The sequence below is a fragment of the Saimiri boliviensis genome, chromosome 7 (genome assembly GCF_048565385.1).
Source record: "Saimiri boliviensis isolate mSaiBol1 chromosome 7, mSaiBol1.pri, whole genome shotgun sequence".
Taxonomy (NCBI): domain Eukaryota; kingdom Metazoa; phylum Chordata; class Mammalia; order Primates; family Cebidae; genus Saimiri; species Saimiri boliviensis.
The window spans coordinates 32,794,141-32,810,986 of record NC_133455.1 but is presented as its reverse complement, the minus strand read 5'-3'; the positions used below and the strand labels follow the sequence as shown (position 1 = coordinate 32,810,986).

General features: G+C 42.8%; 1 protein-coding gene across 3 annotated transcripts in view; it reads right to left on the bottom strand.

Moving 5' to 3' along the window:
• Positions 1-12,353, bottom strand: part of BLTP3B (bridge-like lipid transfer protein family member 3B) — an 85,979-nt gene extending 73,626 nt beyond the window's left edge. Inside the window, exon 1 of one of the 3 annotated variants that reach the window (XM_074402361.1) lies at positions 12,030-12,353. Coding sequence is in view for 1 of the 3 variants with exons in the window: in XM_003929597.4 (XP_003929646.1) it covers positions 11,567-11,610 (44 nt within the window). In the remaining 2 variants the exon portion in view is untranslated. Of the gene's footprint in view, positions 1-11,566; positions 11,846-12,029 lie in introns of those variants that run through there. The other 2 variants (XM_003929597.4, XM_010340204.3) reach the window with 2 other exon arrangements.
• Positions 12,354-16,846: the final 4,493 nt, after the last annotated feature.

The window sequence follows — 16,846 nt, the reverse complement described above, 5'->3', positions numbered from 1 at the left end:
TTCTTTAAAAATAAATCTTACATTTTATGGATGCCCCTCTTTATAGTGCATTTCTGTTATACATAAAATTGCAGCACAGCAAAAGTAACAACTTGGGGCCAGGTGCAGTGGCTCACACCTGTAATGCCAGCACTTTGGAAGGCCAAAGCAGGCGGATCACCTGAAGTCAGGAGTTCGAGACCAGCCTGACCAGCATGGAGAAACTGTCTCTACAAAAAATACAAGATGAGTCAGGTGTGGTGGTGCATGCCTGTAATCCCAGCTACCGGGGCAGGAGATCCCTTGAATCCAGGAGGTGGAGGTTGCAGTGAGCTGAGATCGTGCCATTGCACTCCAGCCTGCACAGCAAGAGCAAAACTCCATCTCAAAAAAAAAAAAAAAAAAAGTAGTAAGTTAGAACAAAAACACAATCTAATATATAAAAATATTGGCCAGGTGTGGTGGCTCACCCCTGTAATCCCAGCACTTTGGGAAGCCACAGCGGGCTGATCACCTGAGGTCAGGAGTTCGAGAACAGTCTGGTCAACATGGTAAAACCCCATCTCTACTAAAAACAAAAAAATTAGCCAGGCATGGTAGCACACATCTGTAATCCCAGTTACCTAGGAGGCCAAGGTGGGAGAATCGCTTGAATCCAGGAGATGGGAGTTGCAATGAGCAGAAGTCATGCCATTGCACTTCAGCCTGAGTGATAAGAATGAAACTCCATCTCAAAAAATGCATACATATATATACACATATATATATAGTTTTTTGTAAAATCTTAAAATCACTGAATTTTCTGGTGTCACAAAGTTTATTCCCAAATATTCATCCCTAACAACAAAAGTACACAGAAAAGATTTACAAATAGTTGCTCACACCCATAATCCCAGCACTTTGGGAGGCCAAAGAGGGTAGATTGCTTGAGTTCAAGAGTTTGAGAAAAGCCTGGGCAACATGGCAAAAACCCATCTCTACCAAAAATACAATAACTTCCAGGCATGGTAGTGCACACCTGTGGTTCCCACTACTTAGGAGGCTGAAGTGGGAGGATCGCCAGAGCCTGGGAAGTCGAGGCTGCAGTGAAGAGTAATCATGCCACTGCATTCCACCTGGGTGACAGAGCAAGACCTTGTCTCAAAAATAAATTAATTAAACTTTAAAAAAATAATTTTTTTAAATTTATTTTTAAAAATTTTTGGCTGGGCACAGTGGCTCATGCCTGTAATCCCAGCACTTTGGGAGGCTGAGGCAGGTGGATCACGAGGTCAGGCGTTCAAGACCAGCCTGGCCAATATAGTGAAACATCGTCTTTACTAAAAAAAAATACAAAAATTAGCTGGGTGTGGTGGCATGTGCCTGTAGTACCAGCTACTTGGAAGGCTGAGGCAGAAGAGTCACCTGAACCCAGGAGGCGGAGGTTGAAGTGAGCGGAGATTGCACTACTGCACTCCAGCCCAGGTGACAGAGTGAGACATATAGACTACAGCAGAGGAAAACCTTTGATGCTATACTAGCAGTGGTAAAAAGAAGCCAGAGATCTCTTTCTTAGCAGTATTTCTGGGTAGAAAAGGAATATATACACATAAAGTTCAAAGTCAGCCTAGTTGATGACTAATGAAAATTCAAAATTTATATACAACATTCATCATGGCTGAGAATAATCTCAAAATAAATCAATAAATTGTCAAACAAACTATCAGTAAGTCTAATGTCTGAAAAAACAAACAATAAATTATACCGTGAATCACACTGGCTTCAATTTTATTTGAATAATTTGATTTTAATATGATAACTACTTAATTTTCACTTATGGAAATAGCCAAAAGTCTTTCACTTGTAACTTACATTTAAACTGAACTCCAGCCACTAATACCCACTGTTACATACCAATATTTAATTAAAAAATTATTCATCCTAAGCATATAATATGCAGAATTTAAAATGCATGTATTCAATAAGAGATCAACTTATTTAAAAAGTGTTCAAACTGCAGTACCAAGGCAAAGCGTAATCCTGCAAAAAAGGAAAATTATTCAATAAAAAGAAAAAAATAGAGAACTTGTGTTGCCCTGGTAGTGTCTGAATATGGTTTATTTGCCCCCAAAAAAATTCATATTGAAATCTGATCCCCAATTTGACAGTGTTGGGATCACGTGGGGTCTAGTGGGAAGAGTCTGGCTCACGGGGACAGATTCCTTATAAATGGCTTGGTATTGTTCTTGCAGTAGTAAGTTTTCACAGAAAATAAATTAGTTCCCACATGAGTAGGTTGTTCTAAAACCAGGCCACCCTTCAGGTTCTCCCCTCTTAAAATGTCTACTTCCCCTTTACCTTCTCCACTATGTTCTTATGCAGCATAAAGCCCTATCTGGAAGCCAGCATCATGCCCTTGAACTTCTCAGCCAGAACCATGAGCTAAATAAACCTCTTTTCTTTATAAATAAATCTCTTTTGTTGGCCAGGTGCAGTGTAATCTCAGCACTTTGGGAAGCCAAGGTAGGTGGATCACTTGAGGCCAGGAGTTTGAGACCAGCCTGGCCAACAGGGCGAAACCCCGTCTCTACTAAAAATACAAAAATTATCCAGGTGTGGTGGCACATGCCTGTAATCCTGGCTACTAGGGAGGCTGAGGCAGAAGAAATGCTTAAGCCTGAGAGGTGGAGGCTACACTGAGCTGAGATTGCGCCACTGCTCTCCAACCTGAGTAACAGAGTGAGACTCTGTCTCAAAAGTAAGTAAATAAAACCTCTTTTTTTTTTTTTTTAAACAAATTACCCAGCCTCAGGTAATCTTTTATAGCAACACAAAATGGTCTGGGACATCCCCCAACTTTGAAGAATTGCTGAGTCAAAATGTTATATTCCCCCAACTTCAAAGGACTTCAGAGTCAAATGATTCTCAAGTCATAAAAGAATCTCCTAAAGGATACTGCAGCAGGATGGTAAAACACCTTAGTAAGAGTAGTGTTGAAAACCGGGTAAAGAAAAAAGCAAACTATTGAGGTGGGGTGGAAGCGGGTAGGAAACACCCTAACAGGTAGCATAGGAAAATCAAATGAAAAGGGTACTAGATCAGTGACTCTGCCACTCAGCACTATCTGTGAGATCTTGGACACGTCACAAATGTCAACGTTTTAATAATTTCCTTCTCTGGCATAGGAACAAATCCCTTCTGATTCCTGGATTCTAGGATGCTAATAATGCAACATATCCTAGACCAAGCATCCAACAAGAATCAGTATGTGGTTTCAGTTGGAAATTAATCTGAAAGAAAAAGACACCCACTATATACAGTAGTCCTCCCTTACCCAAGATTTCCCTTTCCATGGTTTTAGTGGTACAGTATGATAGTTTGAAAAAGAGAGAGATCACATTCACGTAACTTTTATTACAATATACAGATATTGTTTAATTGTTCTATTTCATTATTAGTTTTTGTTAATCTCTTATCATGACTAATTTATAAATTAAATTCCAGAGGGATGTATATAAAGAAAAAAATACAATATACATATAGTTAGTTCAGTACTATCTGCAGTTTCAGGTATCCACTGGAGGTCTTGAAATGTGCTGCCCATGGAGGAGGACTATTGTAGTGCATGCACTTAAAAGGAAAACAACAATACCAAAAAACCCACCCCTGAAAATTCAAGTCACAATTCACTTTTCAGTAATTATTTATTGCATAAGTGAAAGGATAACCACAAATATATTTTCATTGTTGTCAGACTAAAACATCTTAGTCTAAATTAGATGACAAATAAAAGGGAGGACATCTCCAATTAAATATCTAACATTCAGGCCAGGCGCAGTGGCTCAGGCCTATAATCTCAGCTCTTTGGGAGGCTGAGGCAGGTGGATCACTTGATGTCGGGAGTTCGAGACCAGCCCGGCCAACATGGCAAAACCCCATCTCTACTAAAAATACAAAAAAAAAAAAAAAAAAGTTAGTCACATATGTGGCAGGCACCTGTAATCCCAGCCACTCGGGAGGCTGAGGCAAGAGAATCACTTGAACCCAGGAGGCGGAGGTTGCAGTGAGCCGAGATCGGGCCACTACACTCCAGCCTGGGCAACAGAGCAAGACTCTGTGTCAAAAAAAAAATCTAACTTTCATCCAAATTAACATATCTAAACAAACTCCTGATCTTCTCGAAAGTTAGATTTTTTTTTTTTTTTTTTTTTTTTTTTTGAGACAGGGTCTTGCTCTGTTGCCCAGGCTGGAGTGCAGTGGCCCGATCTCGGCTCACTGCAACTTCCACCTCCCGGGTTCAAGCGATTCTCCTGCCTCAGCCTCATGAGTGGCTGGGATTACAGATGCCCGCCACACATCTGGTTCAAGGCCTCCCAGTGGCTTTCAATCTCAGAGTAAAAGACAAAGTCACTACAAGGTCCCAAATGATCTGGGCCTTTTCTCTTTGAACTCATTTTCCTCTTCTCACTTTACTCTCTCCACCTATATTGGTGACCTTCATATGTTTTAAAAATATCAAACAAGTTCCCAACTCTGGAGCCTTTGCATTTGTTCCCACCATCCCTCTCAGGTCTCTTCTCAAATATTACTTTGTGGGTTTTTTTTTCTTTTCTTTCTTTTTTTTTTTTTGTGTGTGAGACAGGGTCTCACTCTGCAGGCTGGATTATAGTGCAATCCCAGTTCACTGCCACCTCTGCCTCCTGGGCTCAAGCAATCCTCCCATCTCAGCCTCTCAAGTAGCTGGCATTATAGGCACATACCACCATGCCCAGCTAATTTTTGTATTTTTAGTAGAGACGGGGTTTCACCAAGTTGGCCAGGCTGGTCTCGAATGCCTGACCTTGTGATCCATCCACCTCAGCCTCCCAAAGTGCTGGGATTACAGGTGTGAGCCACCACACCCAGCCTCAAATATTACTTTCTCCATTAAGTCTTCCCAATCACCAGATTTAAAATAGCCAACTCCATCTCCGATTTCTTATACTTCCCATCCCCTTTCCCTGTGTTACTTTTTCAGTAGCATTTAACACACTAATATACTGTACTATGTATTTCATCTATTTATGTACTTACTATCTACTTGTGATTAAAATGTAAACTCCATGAGGGCAGGGATCTTTGCCTAGTGTGTTAACGGCTACATCCCCAGCAGTATGGTACAATTCCTGGTACAAGGCAGGCACTCAGTAAATTATTTTAAATAAACAACTAGTATATACAGTGTCAAAATCCACATTAATAAGGATTATTTAAAAGTGAATACTGTTGGCCAGTCATGGTGGCTCACACCTGTAATCCTAGCACTTTGGGAGGCTGAGGTGGGTGGATCACAAGGTCAGGCATTTGAGACCAGCCTGACCAACATGGTGAAATCCTATCTCTACTAAAAATACAAAAATTAGCTGGACATGGTGGTGTGTGCCTGTAATTCCAGCTATTCAGGAAGTTGAGGCAAAACAACTGCTTGAACCCAGGAGGCAGAGGTTGCAGTGAGCTGAGGCTGCTCCATTGCACTCCAGTCTGGGTGACATAGTGACACTCTGTACCAAAAAACAACAAAAAAAAGGTAAATGCTATCAATTTACCTTAAAAACCCTCAAACCTACACAAGTAAATTTATAATCCAAAAAAAAAATGATTTTTAAAAATTTTTTCTTTCTTTTTCACATCACCCACAATGCCAGACAAGTAGTCCAATTTAGAAACAGGTTACAGTTAGGGATCATACTTACACGCTTCTTATGTTAGAATAGGGATCACTGAAGCTTCCCACAAACTGAAACAACGTCTTACTCATGTTTGTACATCTAATGCCCATTAGAGATGTGTGACATATATGTGTTCAAAAACTTGGAATACATAAGTTCTCAAAAATTATTCACTGAGTTTTACCATAAAAGTGAAGGATGCGAATAATTAGACTATCAATAACGATGTGAGGTTAGCATTTGTAAAAAAAAAAAAAAAAAAAGGAAAAAAAAATGGCTTGCAGACTAAATAAGCTACACTGCATTTCCTTTTAGGAGTGGTCAGTACTGGAAAGATTTTAGAACAAGCCATATTGCTCTCCAGTTATATGCACCTTAACTTCTCTTCAGCAACTCACTTCTATGGCCACATCAGGTAGCTTTTCCTAAACCAGATCCACTTCACCTCTAAAATCTTAAACTTCAAAGTGACAGTTTCAGAAAAAATCTCCAATCCTTCCAATTATCTCATTCCTTTACTCCATTACTCTTCCACCTAGATAGCATTCCCAATTCTTTGATGGTTCCTTCCTTTTCCCTCCAGGCTATCAGCTGCTGCCCTCTCCTCCCCTTCCTATATATCCTCAGTCTAGTGGCCTATCCCATCAACACAAAGTGAGGCGCTCTAATCCCTCTCACCACTTTGCCATTCAGGCACAAAATCTTGCACATGTTTAACCCTTCTGAATATCCATAATGAATATTCTTTTTTTTTTTTTTTGAGACCAGGTTATGAGACTTGCTAATTTTTGTGTTTTTCATAGACAGCGTTTCATCATGTTTCCCAGGCTGGTCTCAAACTGCTGGGCTCAAGTAATCCACCTGACTCTGCCTCCCAAAGTGCTTGGATTACAGGCATTAGCCACCACACCTGACCCCATTTTCTACCTAAGTTACTCAGAGTCCATTTGTAGACCTCATATTTCCACCCCAGATATTTCTCCTAAACACTAGACTCCAAAAATTAGACTGCTTTAATTAGCATATCCCTCTTACCTTTATTAGTAGTCTCTCTTCATTCCCGGGATAAAGTTCAATTTCCTTAAGATAGCAAATGAGGCCCTTGGAAATCTAATTTAGTTCAGTGCCTATGACAGATGACAAATGGAGCAACAAGTCTAACTCAAAACAGCCATTCCCATTACCATATTTTTGTTGTACAACCCTTTACCATTGCTAATTGAACCATGGACAGACAAAATTGGATCACAAAAGCTCTCTCTCAGGATTCTGACACCTGACAGGTGAGATCAGAGACTGGGAATTATAGAAAATAGGCCAGCACTCTAAAGCTGTAGCTCCCAATCAGGAGTAATTTTGTCTCCCATGGGACATTTGGCAATGTCTGGAGACATTAAACATCCTACAATGCACAGAACAGCCTTCATAACAAAGAACTATCTAGTTCAAAATGCCAATGGTACCGAAGTTAAAAAACCCTAATGCTACTTTAAGATGAAGGTCCAAGAACTCTTCCAATGAGATTCTAAGAGCTGACTGGTTTCTGTTCTTTCCTTGGTTTGGCTGTTCAGATATTCTTCTGCTTTCTGTTACATTTCCCTTTGTACTTAAATAGATCGGGTTTCTGATGTTTGCAGGCAAAACAACTTCTAGCACAGAACCCTAGCTCAATCATATGACACACACATGTACACTTTAAACTGGTTTCTCAATCTCAGAACTACTGACATTTCTTGGCAAATAATTCTTTGTTGCAGGGGAATATGCTGTGCTTAACAGAATGTCTAGCAGCATCCCTGGCCTCCATTCACTAGATGGCAGTAGTACCACCCTCCCCTCCAAGTCCTGACACTTAAAAATATTTCAAGACACTGCCAAAAGTCCCCTAAGGGGCAAATTGACCCTGGTTGACAACTGCTGCTCTAAACTATATAATGACTCCACCCAGGTGAGGTGTATGTCTGCCCAGTCAACTATCACTCCCAGGAAACCCTGTGCAGAGCACAGTATGCCCTTAGCCTAAGGGAGGGACGGCGGGAGAGGAGAGTGTCTGTATCACAAACTGCCCTGCCCCTTTTCAGGTCCTGGCTTAATTGAATATACGCCCACTTTGCTGATTTGCAGGTGCCTGTTCACACATGTACATACACACACACACACACACACACACACACACACAAACACACACAGGTCTTGAGCTGAAAGGTAGCTTCTGCTTTTATTTCCTTTCTCACTTTTGTTATGACTTTTCTTTAGAACTTTCTATTCCTGTGTGAAAAACTAGTCTAGAAAATCCTCCCAAAATACATTCAGTCCTATTACAGTTTGAATCTGGGCACTTTCTCCTTCAAAAGCTTTCCCTGTTTAACTTCGGGAAAATGTCACTACTCTAACCTCCCTCCAGTCCTACCAAGACACTCCTTGTCCTCATTCCAGATTCTTCAAGTAGATAAACTTTTTATTAACTCAAGAGATGCCTGGAATACAAACTAACAATTAAGCAAGAAACAAGTACCTAGATTTACACTCCTCAAATAGTTTAGCATTGACTTCAGTATTTGTTAATCTCTTAAGAACAATTCTTCTTTCATACTTTCCCAATATACTAGCTTCTCTAGTCCCTTCAACCAGGCAAAGATGGTTTTAATCTTGCAACTACACTATATTTCAACCTCAAAGCTAAGAGCAAGAGCTCTTTCTCATGTTGGTTCATAGTCTTCCTCCTTCCTCCTTATTGACCCCTCATATAAACCTCTATAAGAACTAGGTCATTTTCCTTCTTATTTTCCAGGACTCCAAAGGCACCACATTTATTTAATGATTCAATTACTTACTGCTTCCTAAAGCCACAGGAAACTGGTCAGGCCCAAATCTATAAGAATATTGTCAGTAGGCCAGGCACAGTGGCTCATGCCTGTAATCTCAATACTCTGAAAGGCTGAGGTGGGTAGATCACGAGGTCAGGAGTTCAAGACCACCCTGGTCAAGATGGTGAAATCTTATCTCTACTAAAGATACAAAAATTAGCCAGGTGTGGTGGCACATGTCTATAATCCCAGCCACTCGGTAGGCTGAGGCAGGAGAATCACTTGAACCCGGGAGGCGAAGGTTGCAGTAAGCTGAGAGATTATGCCACTGAACTCCAGCCTGGGTAATAGAGTGAGATACTTGTCTCAAAAAAAAAAAAAAAAAAAAAAAAAGGGCAACATTAAGGGAGAGTAAGCCCATTCGTGTTATATATCCATTCATGCAACAAATAAGTTTGTTGAGTACGTACTTTATGCCAGTCTCAAGACAAAAATCCCTGCTCTCATAGAGTTTACATTCAGGTGGAGAAAGACAAATAAATACCTAAAGAAATAAATATGTGTTATGACAGACAAGCATGAGTGCCACAGAGAAAACACAAGTAAGAGGACTGGTGGTATGGGGGCTCACAATTTTTAACTCTGTGGTTAGAAAGGGTCTCCTTTGAGAAGGTGCAATGGGTTGCATACACAGGCCTCACATGATGCCTTAGTATTAGAAAGTAATATGTTTAATTATTTCCAGGTAAACTGTATTATACTGTATCCCAGACCAGTGGTCAATGTAGTGACATATTCATTACTGGATACTCTATAAAATTAAACTTGAACCAGGTAATTTCAAAAGTTCATTCCTACCTGAGTAACTTTATCACAACACCTGCCTTGTTTTGTCAATTACAAGCTGCCTTTAGATTTATGAATAACTATTTTTTTTTGTGGATGACAACAATTAGCAGTAAGATTAATAAACCAAAACTAAGAATTTGATACTCTTTAGTCACCTGAGGTAAGGATGTTTCGAAATATGAAATAACTGAAAACTCAATTGTCCCAAAACTCATCTCTGAGGAAAAAAAACCCTCACACTATTTACCACACAGTTATTAGAAATCATACAGATTTAAAAATTAACCCTAAGAACTGGGTGCCGGGCTGTAATCCCAGCACTTTGGAAGCCCGACCTGGGCAGATCACCTAGGTTGGGAGTTTCAGAACAGCCTGACCAACATGGAGGAACCTCACCTCTACTAAAAATACAAAATTAGACAGGTGTGGTGGTGCATGCTTGTAATCCCAGCTACTCAGGAGGCTGAGGCAGGAGAATCGCTTGAACCCAGGAGGCAGAAGTTGCAGTGAGCCAAGATGTGGCCATTGCACTCCAGCCTGGGCAATGAGCGAAACTCCGTCTCAAAAAAAAATTAGTAAAATAATAAAAGCTAACCTTAAGGACTCAATTTTCAATACGTGGGTGTTGTCCATCTCATGCAGGAAGCCATTACATCTTTGTTCTTAAGTTTTTTTTTAATTATACTTTGGTATGCATGCTCGTAATTTTTAAAAGCCCCTCTCAAATGGAGTTCTATAAAAGAATTAAACTATAATACACTATTTGTTGATTGAATTAATTTTTCTACTAAGCATCCAGAATGGTACTAGCTATGCAGCATCATCCTTTGACGAGTGAAAAAATAGGCATTCAAATCATTTTCTGCAGATCTTAATTTTCTTATGGAGCTGGGTATGAGAAAAGCTGGAGGACATACATTAAAAATAGATAAAACCTACCAAAATAAGATAGTTAAGGATTGGACCATATACACATATACTTTTTAAAAGAAACTTTCCAATGAGTGATAACTTTAAGAAATACATATTCATGGAGTGGGTGGTGGCTCACACCTGTAATCCCAGCACTTTGGGAGTCCCAGGAGAGCAGATCACCTGAGGTCAGGAGTTTAAATAACACTACACACATACACACACACACACACACACACACACACGCTACTCTAAAAAAAAAATGTTATATCTTATTCAATATTATAAATGAGAAAAATATTTGCTGAATCACAGAAGTAGGAATTCTGTTCCCAATACATAACCTGTGGTATAAGACAATCTGGCAAATCAAGAATTATGTTTACTATACAAATCTATCATCATACCCGAGTGTCTCCCCAAAATTAGTTAAAATTAACTTAGAACAGAAAGGGATCCTAACCAAGAGCTTTGAGTTTGCTGGTAACAACTTGGAACAAGATCCTACATTTAGCCTGTGTCTTCAGACAAACATGGAGAAGCCAAGAGCAGTAACAAACTGCCAGTTTACTGAGTCATGTTTCTGACTAAAACCACGTTGTGAAATGGAGAGAATGACGTCTTGGGTTTAATTACCACAGATGTTAATCCTCTGAATTTTAGAGTTTCAGAGGAAAAAGAGCAAAAACCAAAAACAACTGTTCAGCAAGAATGATGTGGGTCTCATCTGACTCCAGAAAGAACTTGCCAAAGCTGCGAACTCCGCTTATTTACATAAAACAAATCCTAACTGTGCAAACAGGCACACCCTCTGATGCCTCAGAGCGGGAACGCCAAGGTGGGGTAAATGCAAAACAATCACAAGGTTAACGTTTCACTGAGAACACAGCTTTCTCTGAGAGTCCACTCAGCGCCAGACCCTCGGTTAACGGAACCGCTCTGCTTCACGGGGAACCGGCACCGAGCACGACCTGGAGCCCAGCACGTCAACCAGGCACCTGGGTGACGCCAGGCCACCTCCAGCCTCCGCGCAGTACAGCTGAGCGGACTCCGGACGCCCCCAGACGCCGCGCCGGGAGCAATCCCAGCCCGCCGCGCTCCGCGCTCCTGCCGGGGGAGAAGACGCGTCAGGGGCCCGACTCGCGAGGCCAGCCCCGGGAGCGGCCAGCGACGAGAAATCCGGGCCGCGACCTCTGCCCCGGCCGGAGCGGCAAGTCCAAAGGTCGTCTGCAGCACAGCCGCCAGTCGCCGCCGCCCCCGAAGCCGCAGGCTGACTCCAGTTAGGGCTGGGGCGGAGGCAGACTGGCCCCAACGCCCAAGGCGCTCACTGACCTGGAAAGGTGCTTCAGGATTTGTTTCTTGATGATCCCGGCCATGGTGCCGAGGCAGGAGGCGCCGCGCTCTCGTCCTGTTGCTCACTGCCTACTCTCTTCGTGGCCGTCTCCCCTCTATCCTGGCTAGCCCGGAAGAGAGGCGCCGATCGCTCACGACCGGGAGAGACCCGAGGCCCCGGCCAAGGCCACAGCCGCCGCCGAGAACCCGGAGCATCCCGCTCAGACCGCCACGGCTGCTGTCGGCGCCATCTTGGCTGCAGCATCACCTAAGAGACCCGGGGGAGGGCGGGGGCGGGGCGGCGCCAGGCGGGGCCGGCACGAGGCGGGGCGGGGCCAACGCCGGCTGTAGGCGGGCTCGGGGCGGGGGCGGGGGCGGGGGCGGGGGCGGGGGCGGGGGGTCTGCGACCCAGGGTCCTGCGCAGCCCCCTTGTCACTGGGCCCTTGACTCCCAATCCACTAACCTTCTTGGCCTTCATCCTGCCTCCTTCCTCCCTTCCGCGGGCTTGTTCCTGCCTCCGTCGCTGACCCGTCGCTGACTTACCTTTCCACATCCTACTTCTCTTTTTCGTTTCCTCAGAATGGTTTTTTTTTGGTTTTGTGTTTTTTTTTTTTCTTCGAGACGAGTCTTGCTCTGTCACTCAGGCTTGAGTGCAGTGGCGCGATCTTGGCTCACTGCAACTTCCGCCGCCCGGGTTCAATTGATTTCCCTGCTTCAGCCTCCCGAGTAGCTCTAGGGATAACAGGCGTGTGCCACCACACCGGCTGCTGCTTGTACTTTTAGTAGAGATGGGGTTTCACCATGTTGGCCAGGATGAGCTCAATCACGATTCGCCCGCCTCAGCCTCCCAAAGTGCTGGGATTACAGGCGTGAGCAGCCGGCCAAACCAATGTATTTGTTTGTTTGTTTGTTTTTTCTTTTAGAGATGGGGTTTTACCATGTTAGTCAGGCTGATCGTGAACTCTTGACCTTGTGATCCACCCACCTCCCAAAACGCTGAGATTAAGGCATGAGCCACCGCGCCGAGCCCAGTGTATTTCTTAAATATATTTGATTGATGTCTCATGCCTCCCTAAAATGTATAAACCAAGTTGCACGCCTACCACCTTGGGCACATGTTCTCAGAACCTTCTGAGAGCTGTGTCATGGGCCATGGTCACGCATATTTGGCTTAGAATAAATCTGTTCAAATATTTTATAGACTTTGACTCTATTTGTACACAAGGGTAGTTTGAAATCAGCCATGATAACAATATTTACAACAAAGAAAACAAGGCTTTTTCTCCTACAGTTGTTAAACATTCACCAGCACAAGACTATAAAATGAGTTTAGGCCTGGCCTGGTGGCTCACACCTGTAATCCTAGCACTTTGGGAGGTCGAGGCAGATGGATTGCTTCAGGTCAGGAGTTCGACCCCAGCCTGGCCAACATGGTGAAACCCCACCTCTAGTAAAAATACAAAAAATTAATTGGGCATGGTGGCAGGTGCCTATAATCCCAGCTACTGGGGATGCTGAGGCAGGAGAATCACTTGAACCCAGGAGGCAGAGGTTGCAGTGAGCCAAGATCGTGCCATCACACTCCAGCCTGGGCAACAAGAGCAAAACTCCGTCTCAAAAAAAAAAAAAAAAAAAAAAAGAGTTGGAGGGAGATGAGATTGTAAATGTAAATATGTGGACATTATTTTATAGGAAATAGTCCTGAAGATCTCTATGATAGGTGAATTGGGGAAGATGTTCATATTTCTGAATTAGAAAAATATTTACAATTATGCTGTCAGTTCAGAGGATGGAGAACAGAATGGACGCAGAAAGGGCATTGAGGTGGTGGTGGCATTATTTCAGGTGAGAGGTAAGACAGTATCAGTAGAGGTGGAAGAAGGTGAAGGACACACTCCAGAGATTAAATTATGAATAAACATTGAAGGTAATTGAGGTTATTTGCTTGAGACACACCATTAGTTAAGTAATATAGTTGGACAGGCAGTTTTGGAAATAAGATCCTGTTTAATTTCTTGCCTTTAAGGCTTTCTGAGGATTTCTCAGTGGAAATTTTGTGAGGTTTTGGGTGGAAATTCTGGTTTACAATTTATGGTAAGCCAAGAACAAGAATGATCTTGATCAAAGAGTATGTAAGTGATGAGGAAAGGAAAAAGAAGCTTAAATGAGAAAAGGGCTGAAAAACAGGAGAGACAGGATGGAAAGACCTTTTTTTTTTGAGATGGAGTCTTGCTCTGTCATCCACGCTGGAGTGCAGTGGTGTGATCTTGGCTCACTGCAACCTCTGTCTCCTGGGCTCAAGCGATTCTCCTGCCTCAGCCTCCTAAGTATTGAGGACTACACGAGAGCATCACCATGCCCAGCTAATTTTTTGCATTTTTAGTAGAGATGGGGTTTCACCATGTTGGCCAGGCTGGTCTCAAACTCCTGACCTCAGGTGATCCGCCTGCCTTGGCCTCCCAAAGTGCTGGGATTACAGGCATGAGCCACCATGCCCGGCCTGGAAATGGCATATTTTAAAGGATGAGAGATAAATAGAAAAATAATGGCTGCACTGTAAGATTTGCAAAATATTCTTTACTTGATTGAAGAAATCTTATAACTTTAGTTTTTGAGTTTTTTTTTTTTTTGAGATCTTATAACTTTAATGTTAAGTTGGAGAAAATAGAATGACTATGAGAAAGAAAAGTAGCTCAGAGCAGTCTGGAAAATGTGAGGTATGTAAAATTTGTTAGACCCAGAGTGACAGGAGAATAAGACATAACTCACATTCTCCCACCCATGTCTAGGGTTAATTGTTTAAAGGCATTTTCGTTTTTTCTTTCTTTCCCTGTAGTTTCCAGACTAGCTGACAAATTACTAAAAATGTTTGAGTTTTGTTTGTTTTTTCTTTTCTTTTTTATTTTTTGAGATAGAGTCTTACACTGTTGCCCAGGCTGGAGTGCAGTGGCACAATCTCGACTCGCTGCAACCTCTGCCTCCCAGGTTCAAGCAATTCTCTGCCTCAGCCTCCTGAGTAGCTGGGATTATAGGCACAGGCCACCACATCTGGCTAATTTTTCTATTTTTAGTAGAGACAGTGTTTCACTATCTTGGCCAGGCTGGTCTTGAACTCCTGACCTTGTGATCCACCTGCCTCAGCCTCCCAAGGTGCTAGGATTACAGGTGTGAGCTACTGCGCCCAGCCTGTTTTTTTGTTTTGTTTTGTTTTGTTTGACGAAGTCTAGCTGCAATGCCCAGGCTAGAGTACAATGGTACAATCTCAACTCACTGCAACCTCCGCTTCCCAGGTTCAAATGATTCACCTGCCTTAGCTTCCTGAACAGATGGGACTACACGTGCACACCACCATACCTGGCTAATTTTTGTATTTTTAGTAGAGAAGGGGTTTCACTATATTGGCCAGGCTGGTCTTGAACTCCTGACCTCAAGTGATCCTACCATCTCAGCCTCCCAAAATGCTAGGATTACAAGTGTTAGCCACAGTGCCTGGCCCAAATTACTTAAAATGTTACCACAAGTTGCACAATGTACCCTCATTCATTATCTTCATGTTCCTGGAATTTCTGATACAAAGAGCACCATAAAGCCAATAAATAGCTTATGTTATTTTAATAAACCAATATAAATTCTTGGTAAGCAACTTAAGAACTGCTCCTTCTCTTTTCCTTTAAAAACCCACTTAAGGCCAGGTTTGGTGGCTCTTCCCTGTAATCCCAGCACTTTGAGAGGCTGAGGTGGGTAGACTGCTTGAGCCCAGGGGTCCAAGACCAGCCCGGGCAATATGGTGAAACCCTGACTCTACAAAAAATACAAAAATTAGCCAGGAGTGGTGGTGTGAGCCTGTAGTCCCAGCTACTTAGGAGGCTGAGGAGGGAGGATTGCTTGAGCCCGGCAGGTCAAGGCTGCAGTGAGCTATGATCACGCCACTGCACTCCAGCTTGGATGACAGCAAAACACTGTCTCAATAAAAACCCAAAAAACAAAACAAAACCAATTGTAACTGCTTCTAGTTGGAGCATATATTCAAGGAAACTTAAATCTATGTCTTCAGGGTTGCAGTTCTCAAACTTGGCTCAAAGAAACTTTCCACTGCGAAAATAAGTAACTCTGGCTGTACACGATGGCTCATGCCTGTAATTCCAGCACTTTAAGAGACTGAATTGGGAGGATTGCTTGAGCTCAGGAGTTCAAGACTAGCCTGGGAAACAGGGTGAAACCCAGTCTCTACAAATAACTTTAAAAATTAGGTGGGTATGGTGGCTCACATCTGAGATCCCAACTACTGGGGAGGTTGAGGCAGGAGGATCACTTGATCTCACAGAGGCTGCAGTGAGCTGAGATCATGCCACTGCAATTCAGCCTGGGCAAAGGAGAAAGACCTTGTCTCAATGTTTTAAAAAAGAAAAAGAAAATAATTCCAAATATGAATTGTTGGAACTTTAAAATAGTCTCAGCCAAGGAATGTGGTTACAACACTTGAGTCATAAAAACAGGCAGCTATAACCTAGGCAGCTGTAACCTTTGTTTCTCTGATTATAGATTAGCCTTATTCTTTAACTACGTTGTTTTGTAAAATGTTGTAAATAACTAAAGAGCTCTAGGGAAGACTCTTTTTTTTTTTTTTGAGACAGTTTCACTCTTGTTACCCAGGCTGGAGTGCAATGGCGCGATCTTGGCTCACCGCAACCTCCGCCTCCTGGGTTCCGGCAATTCTCCTGCCTCAGCCTCCTGAGTAGCTGGGATTACAGGCACGCGCCACCATGCCCAGCTGATTTTTTGTATTTTTAGTAGAGACAGGGTTTTACCATGTTGACCAGGATGGTCTCGATCTCTTGACCTCGTGATCCACCCGCCTCGGCCTCCCAAAGTGCTGGGGTTACAGGCTTGAGCCACTGCGCCCGGCCCTGGAAGACTCTATTTATTTAATTTTATTTTTGAGACAGGATCTCACTTTGTCACCCAGGCTAGAGTGTAGTGGTGCAATTTCGGCTCATTGCAACCTCTGCCTCCCAGAGGGAGTCTATCCCAACCCTTCTTCATGTAGCTCACCTGGGCCTCACCCCTACTCAGCTCCACATTTCTACTGAGTATAAAGAGATATCCCCCTTATTTGTCTGACTTTGGAATCTTCACTTCTGGCCTACAGCCATCCCGGGTTCTGCCCCCTTTTGTACAAGCCTTTTTCTTCTTAGTAAAATGATCAGGTTCTGCCCATAAAAGTATCCAACCTGAAAGGGAGGTGAAGAGAGAGTGCCTCATGGAAAATTGTAAAAACAC